General features: G+C 38.5%; 1 protein-coding gene across 4 annotated transcripts in view; it reads right to left on the reverse strand.

The window, feature by feature from the left end:
* Positions 1 to 13,866, reverse strand: part of znf512b (zinc finger protein 512B) — an 86,584-nt gene that overhangs the window by 19,436 nt on the left and 53,282 nt on the right. For all 4 annotated transcript variants that reach the window (XM_051879677.1, XM_051879676.1, XM_051879674.1 and 1 more), the window contains 2 exons: positions 12,216 to 12,343; positions 3,161 to 3,250 (listed from right to left, as the gene is read on the reverse strand). In XM_051879677.1, the coding sequence (XP_051735637.1) occupies positions 3,161 to 3,250; positions 12,216 to 12,343 (218 nt within the window). The remainder of the gene's footprint in view (positions 1 to 3,160; positions 3,251 to 12,215; positions 12,344 to 13,866) is intronic.

The raw sequence follows: 13,866 nt of genomic DNA on the forward strand, positions 1-13,866 counted from the left end.
GAGGCACATACCCGTTTACACCTAGTGTTTTAATCCATCTCTTTTGTCCACTTTCAACCACTTCTGTCCTCATTTGTTGGAGGAGAGGGTCTATGGGTGGGTAAATGTATGGGTTTTTTCATATGTTTCGATCTAATGGACAAAATACAAATGAACGCTCCCTATAGATGACGGAAAAAGCATATGCAGAGCATCAGCTTTCGTTTCTGCTCTGACAGCCGCGAGACTAATTTGTTACACTGTTAATTTAAATTTAAGTTATGTTATAATATTTGATAGTATTATAATATTTGATAATATTTTCTTCTATTATACAGATGTTTTTATTTTTGTTCTATGTATATATGCTTTAGCAATATTGTATTATTTATAGTCATGCCAATAAAGCAATTTTGAATTGAACTGAATTGAACTGATAGATAGATAGATAGACAGACAGACAGACAGACAGACAAACAGGCAGATAGACAGATAGACAGACAGACAGACAGATAGATAGATAGATAGATAGATAGATAGATAGATAGATAGATAGACAGACAGATAGATAGATAGATAGATAGATAGATAGATAGATAGATAGATTAAGGCACAGACAGACAGACCGACAGATGATAGATAGATACAGACAGACAGATGATAGATAGATACAGGTAGACAGACAGACAGATGATAGATACAGATAGACAGATGATAGATAGATACAGATGCACCTGGTGTTTTAATCCATCTCTTTTGTCCACTTTCAACCACTTCTGTCCTCATTTGTTGGAGGAGAGGGTCTATGGGTGGGTAAATGTATGTTTTTTTTCAGATCTTTCGATCTAATGTACAAAATACAAATGAACGCGCCCTATAGATGACGGAAAAACATATGGAGAGCATCAGCTTTCGTTTCTGCTCTGACAGCCGCAAGACCACGGCGAATGCTGTGAGTGAGTGTTATAAATCAGGAATGGTGAGAGAACATTGTTCTTGGTACGTTTTTTGTCTTCAAACCAAGCTTGGGTCTTCAAGCGATTATGGCCACATTCACACAGCAGCAGAATACGGTTGTCAGTCTTGTATTGGAGTCCTTAATATGGTTACATTCACACACAGTACGGTTATTTACGGAAGTGGCAACCGCATTCTATAACCAAACTCACACCTGCAAATTTTCAGGACTCACAACCACATTCTCAGAAAATCTGTGCTGTATGAACAGAACCGGAATGGACAACTAGTTGTCTGTCACGTCATACAGTGCGAGAGAGAGACGCTCTCCTAAGGTGTTTTGTGTGTGGTTTCGCTTTTGGTAACTTACAGCGACAGAGATATGAGCTGTACGTCATCTTAAGGTGTTAGATCCACTCACTGTTCTCCACTGGAGCGGCTCCCATCAGTTTTGTGTTTCTTTTCCAAATTCAAAGGACGTGATACGCAAGTGCAACGGTTAAAGACTCTGGCTAGCATGTGTTTACATGCTGCTGTTGGTTAATGGAGTTTGATGGATGAACTCATGGTTCAATTAGCCTCCTGTCATGTTAAAAGTTATAGGACTTTTCAGTTTTATGGACATCGGCATCTTTAATATTACATTGGTCACTGTCGTTATGGTTACTAGTAAGAGAAAGCGGGCTTGACTCTCACACACCTGTAAGTAAATGCGGTTGTCAATCCCCAAAACATACAGTGTGAACGTGGCCAATGTTTAAATCCCGTTTGGCTAGTACCATATAATGTTTACGTGTTAGGTCAGTAGGCGGAGAGTAAGTGGTCTTTTGTGGCTGTTTGAACACATTTGACCACATGGGCGTTTACACTATGAAAGCAATCCGGTCGAATGCGTTTTCGACTACCTCTGGAAGTGGTCGAAAGTGGACAAGCTCAAAATGTTTTAGACCCCGTTTACACCTGTAATCCCCTTGTGATCCGATCGACCAAATTGCATCTTAAATCCAGGTGTAAATAGGGCCTTATATAACCTGCCCTAAATTCACTTCACACGCTTGACGTTCTCTTCTTGTCTAAGTGAGCGGTTCTTGGCTAGAATACTCTGCAATGTGGCCCAGACCTTATGCTAATTCTCAAATGTTTGGCTCAGTCAGACTACTCAGCACCTGGCTCAAATAACAAATCAGAGACCGAAATGCACATCCTCATTGATGTTTCATACTGTTTCTGAGACATTTGGTTGTGCATAATTTAACACATTTCTTTGGAAATATTGTTTGCAGCTAATGCTTGAGCTTGGCAGATGGAGCTTATATCCTCATGGCCCTCTTTAACCAGTTTTTCTCTCTCATGTTTTTACGCTAAACCTCACAAGGGTCACAAGGGACACCATCATCATTATGGGATGTGCCGTTCCTATTCAGATGTTGGCAAATTTGACTGGAAAAAACAGATGAACTTTACTCATAAGGCAGATTACCATGATTTGCTGTGAAGAAAGATTACTGGCAGGAACAGTGTTAATAGCTTAGGAATGCTGAGGAAATTATTACAGTAGAGAAATAAGGCTGGGGAACAGAAGACAAACATTGCAGTTGGAATGCTGCTAGAAGACTCTTTTAAAAGGCATTATTAGACATGAGCTAGAACTTTTCCCATACATGCAGTTAATGGTTAGAGCATAATGGATGCTTTAGGTCTTAAAGTGATGCTGGAATATGGAGATGGTGTCAGATATAATAGAGATCAGAGGCCGATGTGGACATAGGGCAGCCACTGGTCTCTGTAATAGTCACTGAATGTAATATTAAACACTGTTCTGCTGCACATATTGTACACACACAGCTCCACTAGTTCATTAAAAGTATTAAACTACATCTACCTCTGTTGGTTCATATTAAAAGCACATTTCATATAGGCTATATTATACTATAGTTTCAGCATCTGATTTTTTTTTTTTTTCCAACCAGGAAACAGTGCCTTTTTGCTTGTGGACAGAAATAAAGAAAACCTCACACACTTCCAGAGACTGAATTTTTCATTTATATAGAGATAAGTTGATGTTAAAAGGTGATGCAATTTTACCGGATAAATAATTTTATACATTTTATTTCTAATCATATCAATTTTGACATCTTGCAGATGAGCTATACTATAGATTTGTAATTGTTATAAAAAGATGAAGTAAAAATTTGTTAAAATGTGTTCTGGCACCGTTGCTCACCTTGATGTGGTCAGCCATGCTGTGGTAATCGAGTCCAGCTTTGGATCGGAACTGTTTCTGACACTGCTTACATTTGAGAGCGTCCCGCAGCTACAAGAAAGAAAAAAAAAAACACAGTTTATGATGTAAACATCAAATATCATGAAATCATGGGTTCTAAATGTGACATTTATATTTCACATACCAATTACAATCATTCATACTTGACTTATTAATGTGAAATAAATGGTGCCAATAATAGTGGCATTTGTGCTGTATATTGTGGACTGTGAACTGTGTAAGTGATTTGTAGGCTTATTCACCTGAAAAGTATCAAAATATTCCCCTAACTTGTTGACAATTTTTGACTGATTTTGTTGGTAATGCTAATAGCACAGAAATTTACACACTTGATCTTTTATAATCTGCTAAAATTTAATAAACAAGATTTTAAAAAAAAGTTTAAAAAAATTATCTTAATTAATAATTTTTTTTAAACAAATTAAAGGAATTAAATTAAATTAATTTAAATTTTCACCACGAAAAAACAGCTGCCATGGACTTGTTAATATTGGCAAAATTTAATCCAGAAAAAAGTTAGACAGTCTTGTTCTTTATTTTAACGCACTGATCAATAAGATATAATCTTTGGGTCATGTGTTTGGTAACAGCATTACAGATCGATGTGGAACACAATCATTTAGCAGACACTTTTATCCAAAGCGACTTACAAATGAGGAAAACAACAGAAGCAATCAAACCAGAGACAAAATTCATTTGATGACAAAGTAACCAGTTATGTGCAATAAAGCGAGTGACATCTGTATTCTGAGATGAGTTGTATTTTGAATTAAAGCATGTGAATAACTGAAGCAGTGTTCATTTTGTTGATGAATAATTTTCGTCAACAACATTTTTTCACTGATGAAAACAAGATGATAACTAAATAAAAACCACGTGTCCTCACAAAAGTTTGTCAATTGTATGTGTTTAAAGGCTTGCCAGTTTGAACAATCAAGAATAACAATATGGAAAACACCTTACTTCAGTGCTCACGAGCTGTTTTCTGTGACACAGAGAGCCAAGCCGTGCTGAAGCCAGATCACTTTCACTTGCATCTTCACTAAACTTTGTCAACTGTATGTGTTTTAAGACTTCCCAGTTTAGACATTCAAGCAATTTTAGACCATCAGATGTGTGTCATTATATTGCATTGTGGCACACAAACACTCATACAGACAGTAGCTCGCACACAAGATCGTGCACACAGAGGGGAGCACAGAAACTCGTCAACGCTGTACTGTGATGTATCACTAAAGTAGCTTTGAAAAGTCTCGGCTACATATGTAACCCTTGTTCTCTGAAGGAGGGAACGGAGATGTCATGTCGTGACTGACGAATTGGGATCTCGCTAGAGAGGCCAATCTACTACTTCTACCAATGCACACTGGCATGCAATATTTGCATCAGCTGCGCCGCCCCGCAGCATGGGTATTTAATGAGCAGCAGGTGCATTGCATACTTCAGGTTTCCACTGAGGAGACGGGCCAGAGTCGGTGACCTGGCGCCCCAGCGGCGGTACAGCAACTATGGCGACGGGACATCTCCATTCCCTCCTTCAGGGCATGAGGGTTACATACGTAACCGGGACGTTCCCTTTCAGTCAGTCACTTGCGACGTCACGTCGCGACTGACGAATTGGGATCCCTACCAAACACCACAGGTGCTGCCCCTTCCAGTGCCCTGCGTAAGCCTGCTGAACCTTCTCGAGGATGGGACAGGGCTTACACAGAGAAGAGGGACACTGCCCACACAGTGAACACTGGGAAAGCGTACCCTTTCCATAAGAAAAGGAACACTGTGGAAGCCACATCCTCCACAGGAGTACTAGTGAAGTATACAGATATGGACTAACCCCGTAGGGCCATACTTCATATGGAAGTCTCTGAGGTGGCTCTCACCCGGTTCGGAGGCTGAGACGGCAGAGCGGACTCTGCCAAGGGAAAGACACGGGCGTCTGTTTAGCAGATTTACCGTGGAAAATACACATATGGCACCCAACCTAGAACTGGTTCACATGGACACAACAGGTGTAGGCCTGGCGCCAGATGCTCCGCCACGTCCTGCTGCCGGGGGTGATGGAGGACTCAACAGGGTCTGCCCATAGGGACTCTATGGAGCAATAAGGCATGTTTTGGCGCAACAACCCAACACTAGGCTTGGGCCTCTCGGTGTCTCTGACCGGAGAACACAGGAGGAGACCGGCTCAACACGAAGGCTATAGAATCTAGCAAACTTGTTAGGTGTCGCCCAGCCTGCAGCCCTACAAATATCTGTCAGAGAGGCGCCACGTGGATGCAACACTTCTAGAAGAGTGAGCTCGCAACCTGAGTGGGCAGGGCACGCCTTGTGCTTGGTAAGTCAAGGCGATGGCATCCACTATCCAGTGGGCCATCCTCTGCTTGGAGACAGCCTTTCCCTTCTGCTGGCCTCCGTAACAGACAAAGAGATGGTCTGAGGTCCTAAAGCTTTGTGTCCGGTCGACGTACATTTGTAATGCACGGATGGGACAAAGCAAAGCTAGGTCTGGGTCTGCCTCATTCGGCAGCGCTTGCAGGTTCACTACCTGGTCCTTGAAAGGAGTGGCAGGAACCATTGGCCCATAGCCAGGCCAGGGTCTCAGTACCACGCGGCCGTCACCCAGCCCAAACTCTGGGCATGATTCGTTGACCGAAAATGCCTGCAGGTCCCCTACCCTCTTGATGGAGGCCAATGCAACCAGTAGCAAAGTCTTCATAGACAGAATCTTTAGATCTACTGACTGCAAAGGCTGCAAAGGCTCGAATGGGACATTCTGAAGCGCTCTAAGCACGAGAGTGAGGTACCAAGAAGGTATGGAGGGAGGTCGAGAAGGATTTAACTACCTCTTGGGGTAGGTCACCTAGAACCTCCACGTCCCGTCCAGGGACCAGACATGGAGTTTCCAGAGGTCTAGACGAGGGTGCCATAGGGTGCCCCGTCTCTGAGAGGGCTGAAGGTTTGGGCACAGGCCAGTGTGACTTTCACCCGGTGAGTGCCGCGTTACCACGCCCATCTTGGGACTTGGCCATGAAGCCAGTGCTGAAGCAGTCTCATATGGAGCAAACCGAGCGGCTGCCATATGCCCCAGGAGCCTCTGAAATAATTTCAGTGGGACTGCCATCCTGCCTTTGAACATATTTACGCAGTTCAGCACCGACTGAGCACGTTCCTCTGTGAGGCGTGCTGTCTGTTCGACTGAATCCAACACCATACCGAGAAAAGAGATCCTTTGCACAGGCAAGAGTTTGCTCTTCTCCCTGTTGCCCCGAAGACCCAACTGTTGTTGAGATAGTTGAGGATGCGAACGTGTTCTCTAATGGAAACAAGGGCTGCCTCCGTGACTTTCATGAAGACACGACGGCAACAGGGACAGCCCGACAGGCAGGACTTTGTACTGATGCGCGACCCTCAAACGCAAAGCGCAGGAACGGCCTGTGTGGAGGGAGAATCGAGAAATGAAAGGACGCGTCCTTCAGGTCGATCGCTGCAAACCAATCTCGGGGACAGATGCATTCGAAAATGTGTTTCTGCGTCAACATTTTGAATGGTAGCTTGTATAAGGCTGGGTTCAAAACTCGCAGATCCAAGATTGGTCGTAACTCACTGACTTTCTTGAGTAAAATGAAGTAGGAGCTGTAAAACCCTGACCTTATATCAGCTGGAGGGACCGGCTCTATCGCATATCGTAAAATGTAATTTATCTCATTAATGGTAAAGCTTTCAGTCTTCAGAGTCACATGATCCTTCAGAAATTATTCTAATATGTTGATTTGCTACTCAAGAAACAATGTTGAAACAGTTGAAAATCTTTTGTAACATTATAAATGTCTTTACTAGCACTTTTGGTCAATTTAATGCATCCTTGCTGATTAAAAGTATTTAATTTCTGCATGGACATACACAAAAACACAAATGAGAAAATCAGATCAATGATTATCATTTTAATACATTTTCTTTGCCATAAAATGTATTCTCCCTTAATACCCATCACAGCCATCATTGATTTCACACAGGGCTGAGGAAGAGGCCAGACAAACTACAATTACTTGTGACCCCGCAATAATGCAGCCAATCGATTCAACCTTTAATAGACATGTCATCATTTTTATAGAGTTGTGCTATACACTGGGCTGGCACCATAAGACTCTCCTCCAGATGCACACTGGGTAGAGCCACTCACTGCATCGCTCTCACAGACGCTCAATCAATAAAATGCCCCTAATGGCCCCATGCGTGAGGTCCCAAGAGAGAGGTGTCTAATTGCATGCCTGAAACATTCTCCTCTCCGCTTCCTCTGTGGTTTGGTTGTATAAACAACAGAGGGAGAGTAATACATTAAAGGTTTGATTCTGTCTCTTTCATTCTTTCGGCCTCATTCACAAAACGCAAGCAGAACCAATTTCTGTGTAAATCTCTCATAAATTCATCCTTACATAAACTGTCCAGATGAATTGAACGTGACAATTTACGTAAGAATGTTTTTACATACGATTTACATGCAGAAAATCTTTCTGCTCATGTTTCATGAATAAGGTTTTGTCTTTTTTCATATGGAAGAGCTTGTGCACATCTGCTATATTATGTTTGATGTGTTTAGAAATCTGAGACAGATGTTGTCTCAATCAGAGAAGTGGGGTTGTACATACAACACAATCCATTGAAGTCCACAAGGGCAGTTTGGGTTACTAATACCTGAGGAAAAAGACCTTCAGGTGGCTGAAGTATCGGTGTGGATTCCTCATGAGGTCAATGCAAATGTCAATGACAGCAGTCTGTGGTGGTGTCTGACTAGATATTTTCTTACGTGTAATACATTAGATTTCGTGGTTGCTGAATAGAGTGAATTGGTGTCAATATCTTAAAGGGTTAGTTCACCCAAAAATTAATTGTCATTAATTATTCACTCTAATGTTGTTCCAAACCCGTAAGACTTTCGTTCATCGTCGGAACACAATTGAAGATATTTTTAATGAAATCTGAGAGCTTTTATCCCTCCATAGACAGTTACATAACTACCAGTTTGATGCTTCGAAAAGTTCATAAAGAGATTGTAAAACTAATCCATATGAATTGAGCAGTTTAGTCTAAATTTTCTGAAGAGATTCGATCGCTTTATATGATGAACAGATTTAATTTAGTCTTGAAGTGTCAAAGTGTCAGTTGCATAGCTATCAGTGGAGGGACAAAAAGCTTTCAGATTTCATTAAAAAGATCTTCATTTGTGTTCCGAAGATGAACGAAGGTCTTACGGGTTTGGAACAACATGAGGGTGAGTAATAAATGAAGGAAGGAAGGAAGGAAGGAAGAAAAACATGTTTCTCACACAGGGACCAATGGGTTTGATTCAAAGGAAAAGTGAGTAATTTTTCACCATGAAGTAGGTTTCCCAAACACACTTCCTTTTTGCTTTTTGTCCAACAGATCTTAAACTTCATCAGTTGAGCTGGTTGAAGTGCTCAAACCACCACAAACTCCACCTTTAACCCTTAAATTTATGAATATTTCACCAATCATTATTACATATTCGGGTCTTTAGTTACCCGGATCTATATCTAACACGGATGGCTCTCTAACTGCTGCAATAGTATAAAACTCTCTTGATATTTTACAATTACAAAATTTTTAAACTTCATCGGTTGAGCTGGTTGAAATGCTCAAACCACCACAAACTCCACCTTTAACCCTTAAATTTATGAATATTTCACCAATCATTATTACATATTCAGGTCTTATTTACCCGGATCTATATCTAACACAGATGGCTCTCTAACTGCTGCAATAGAATAAAACTCTCTTGATATTTTACAATTACAAAATTTTTAACTATACAAAAGAATAAAATAAAGCATATTTTGTTACCTTTTGGAACTCGGAAGGGTTCAATTTAAGCAGATGCTTTTTATCATCATCACTGTCATCATCAGAGCTCATTTCCCCATACATTCAGCATCTGGCTCATATTCGCAATCTCAAACATATTCTCAAAACTATCTGAGCCATTTCAAGTTTTGCTGATGATACTTGTGTATTCTGTTGTTTTATGCCTGTGGTAATTATGAGTGAAGCATCACCTCATCATTGCGTATCAGACATTACCACCTTGAGGAATAAAGGTGAACTGCACTTATTGAGTCATCAAAGATTCAATTATTGTTGCGCAGAAAAAAATAAACTTACACTATTATATACCTTGGCTCCCTAGCGACCCTATACACTTTCTTGTTATATTGTTTATAATGAATAGATTGAGGAATACTAAGAAGATTCATGTCTAACTTTAAAAAATGAATGAGGAAGGAGGGTTTTAAATGACATCCCGGATTGCTAAAAACCCGAGTACGCGTTTAAGGGTTAAATAAATTTTTCCATTGGGAATGTTGAGAGTAATGTGTGAAATAATATGTCAAGCCTGCGCTTGTGTAGTCCTGAGGGCTGTTTCATAAAAGACGCTAAGAAAAGCGAGGATTAAACTTCAACACCTGACTTGAATGAACCTAACAAATAAGTTGGGGCTAAAGCGGTTTCATAAAAGGTAATTGAAGTTCACGTAGTCCCGCTAATTTGATTCAGGTTTACCTAGTCAAGATAATTGCGCGTGCACGCTTTTCTTAAACAGCCCTAGAGGTCGATCATGGATCAAATCAATCCACCATAGGACACAGCATACATTTTGCGCTGTTTTATGGGTTTGAGACATGGTGTTTTCCTCAGGACATTTCACAAGTTTATTCTCCATCTGTAAATGTTAGAAAGTCATGCAAATATTTCCATTTTGCTGCTAAACTTCATAGTGAATGAGCGCTGCTGCGCGCTAAACAAATGGAACGCAATAGAAGCACATTAATTCTGACTAAAATATACATTTTGCTAAAATATTTGATGTTGGACATTAAATGTGCCTCATGTACAATTTTTTAAACCTACAAGTAAGTGTATTTTTATGATAACAGTAACTGTAAATGGACTATTGTAATGGGTGAAATCAAGGCTAATATACTGCAGGCCAATTACTGAGTTTAGATTCATCTTACCAATTAAAATATAGTCTGTGCATATTTATTTTAATTTTTAATTTTGTGATTTTAACTTCTGCTCTTCTAATAACCATAAAAGGTACTACAGCTGCCAAACAAAACCAGAGAGAAATGTATTCATATATTTTAAAACAATCTAATTAAAACTTGGGCATATAAATATATATAAATATATATATATATATATACACACACACACACACATATATATATATAGTCAAACCAAAAATGATTCATACATTTTTAATATATTTTTACTAGTGGGTGCAGGACACTATAGTTCATTTATCTAAGTGAGGATAGCAAAATAAAGTAAACTGTGACATATTATACCCAAAAATACTTCATACAGTGGACTACCAGACTAAAAATTTGGAACCAAAAATTATTCAGACACTTTGACCTGACCATGTTTTGCTTAAGTGTTATCTGAAATAATTAAGATAATTTTTTTCTGACACAGTTTAACTCTGAGATCTTGTCATATTTTGTTACCATTTTTTTAAAACTATTTAACTATAGTGAATAAACTGTATTAATGAATAAAATGTTCAAGGTGTCTGAATAAATTTTGGTTTGACTATATATATATATGAGACCAGAGTATATATATATATATATGAGACCAGAGTATAGATTCCCAGAGGTCTATATTTTAGTAAATATGGGCCTTGGAAATAAATAAATATATATATATATATATATATATATATATATATAGGACTGATAGTGGTTAATAAAGTCAAATAATTGTATGTGAGAGAGTCAGTAGCCGCATTTCCATTACAGATTTGAAAATTTTTGCAATATTTTCTAAATGTCGATAAAAAACTACTGCGAAATGACGGCGTTTCCATTAACCGATGTTATGCGCCTAAAACTCTCGCGATGAGTCATTTTCCTCTAGTGATAAGTCATTTTCTAAAAGATACTTTTTTCTGAGAGCTTTATTTGGAGCATAATATTTGCACTCCTCCCTCATAAATGCTTCCCTGGGTGCTTTTCAATACTACAATTGATGTTTCCTCATTTCTTCGCTCCTCCATCCTCCAGCCTGTGATGTGGAAACCGTTTTTTTTTTTTTTTTAATCCCTAAATGCCATTTCAATTCTGAAAATTCACCGCGAAGAGGAGTGAGAAAGCTTCCTGAGGAGCTATGCGAGGATGCACAGGTGCAGAGACATCTAATATTAGTTTCTAGTATGTTAATTAATAATTGTTAATAGATGAATACTATTAGTATTAGATGTCAAACTTCAAAAACATTAGATCCCTCGAGGCTCGAGCGCAGCTGATCACGCTTTAAACTGACCCTCGAGGGATCAAGAATATTCCATACAAATAAGATTTCCTTCGATTACCCCGTCCTCGTTTTCTTATTTTGCATCCTCTCGTTTCATCTATGGGGGTGAAGCTGAGGTGCAAGGAAAGAGATGCATAAATAAGAAAAGAAAAGCACCCCTTGTATCGTCTTCTGTACGAACATATCGTGCTATCTTTGAAGAATGATGATGTGACTGTATGTCAGGTGACCTGTAAATGCGAAAAAACTGTTTCCATTGCAGTTTTGCGAAATATTCCTTTTTCGAATTGCCTGAAAAACCACCTCATGCGAGCGTAAAAACTTTTTTGCGATATATGGGAGTTTTTGCGAAATTGACGTGTTTCCATTGAGCGTATTTTCAATTCGCAATTTCAATTTGCGCAATTTAAAGGGTAATGGAAACGCGGCTAGTGGTAATATCATTGCATTCCTATTGGTCAGTGTTAGAGGAACTCAGCTTAGCCTGACAGTTAGCCTGCCCCGGACCAGGTTAGTTTCCCAGCATAGCAGTTTGAACTAAGTTTGCTTTATGAAACAGAATTCACTGACAATAAGTCTGACTAACTAAAATAAGCCTGGCTTGTATTCTAATCTTGTTTTATGAAACAGCCCTCAGGTGTCCAGAGTGAGTCCTGACCTTCTGACAGATCTCCATGTGCTTCTTAAGACCGGGGACGGTCTTGCGAGTGACAACAGAGCAGGTAGGACAGACCACTTCCCCTCTCTCAGAGATGGTGTTCTGCCACTGGGCTTCAGCAGGGGGCACTGAGACAGAGACATTAAGATAAAACACATTTAAATAATATCACAGTAATGTAAGTTACAGTATTTTGTATTTTTTTGTTTGTTTTTGAAAGTCTTTTATGTACACCAAGACTGCGTTTATTTGATCAAAAATAGAGTAAAAACAGTAATATTGTGAAATTTTATTAAATAACTGTTTTCTATTTCAATATATTTTAAAATGTAATTTATTTCTGTCAAGTCAAGTCAAATTTGTTGTATAGCTCTTTTCACAATACACATTGTTTTAAAGCAACTTCAGAAATTCATGATGTTTGTGTTTATATCTTAATATCTCCATTCCTTACAGTTGCATTTAGCAGATTTAAGCTGGATGATAATATAGTTATGGAAACTTGTTTCCGCCACTGAATAAAAAAATAATAAAGGTAAGTGCGACTTTTTATCTCACAATTCTGACTTTTTTTCTCAGAATTGCGAGATATAGTTGCAATTGCGAGTTATAAAGTTAGAATTATGAGATACGAACTCGCAATTCTGAGAAAAAAAAGTCAGTCTTTTTTTTCCCCTTTAGAATTGGACTTTAGAACTCGTAATTGAGAGTTTATATCTAATAATTCTGAGAAAAGAAGTCAGAATCGTGAGATAAAAAGTAGCAGTTGTCTTTTAAATCATTTTATTCCGTGGCAGAAACAAGCTTCCATATATAGTTATATTTTACGATGAAATAAAAAAAAATTGCTATATTGTATATATAACTTTACATGAGTGTAATGTATTCATGCAGATAAATTTGGATATAATATATATCCAACTTTATATATAGAGCTGTGCGATAATACAGTTTACAACATACATTTTTTCAGGATTCTTTGATGAATAGAAAGTTCAAAGGAACAGTCTTTTGTAATTGCCTTTACTGTCACTTTTGATCAATTTGCTGACTCATAACTCCAAAACTGTAGCAAGGAGAGTCAAAAGGTAGGTATCATTTGATAGAACACTTTTTAAGTTTTTAGAAAATATAAATTACATTACATTTGGACATTTTCATGCTGAGAATCAACCGCTGATAAAAGACAAAAAATATCTATAATTTTTTTTGTAATTTTAAATTTTTTTTTTTATTTGACATGGAATAACTTAGGAAGTCAATAAGATCGGAGAAAAATTCTTTTTTGGTGATGCTCTCCTATATGTGAGCTGCATCTGGTTCAAATTTTGTGGTGATAGCATAAAGAATATTTGAATAAAGTGTTATTCATTTTTTCGCAGCCAGATGGCGCCCACGGGCGGTAAACTCCGGTTTAGAGGCACTTCTCAGCACTCGTTAAGAGTTTTTTTAAAATGATTAGAAGCATTAAAAAGCTGAGTTTCTAAGCTTTAAAATTATATCTATTTTGTGTTATTCCACGTTGGAAAACGAACATGGATGGTTCAGGAAACATTGGATACACACTGCATACCGGAAAGATGAGAGACATGTTTTAAGCCAAGTATGTTACATAATTCCGTGAGTAATATCTTGTGATCAACGCAATATA

Source organism: Ctenopharyngodon idella, chromosome 22, assembly GCF_019924925.1.
Source record: "Ctenopharyngodon idella isolate HZGC_01 chromosome 22, HZGC01, whole genome shotgun sequence".
Lineage (NCBI taxonomy): Eukaryota > Metazoa > Chordata > Actinopteri > Cypriniformes > Xenocyprididae > Ctenopharyngodon > Ctenopharyngodon idella.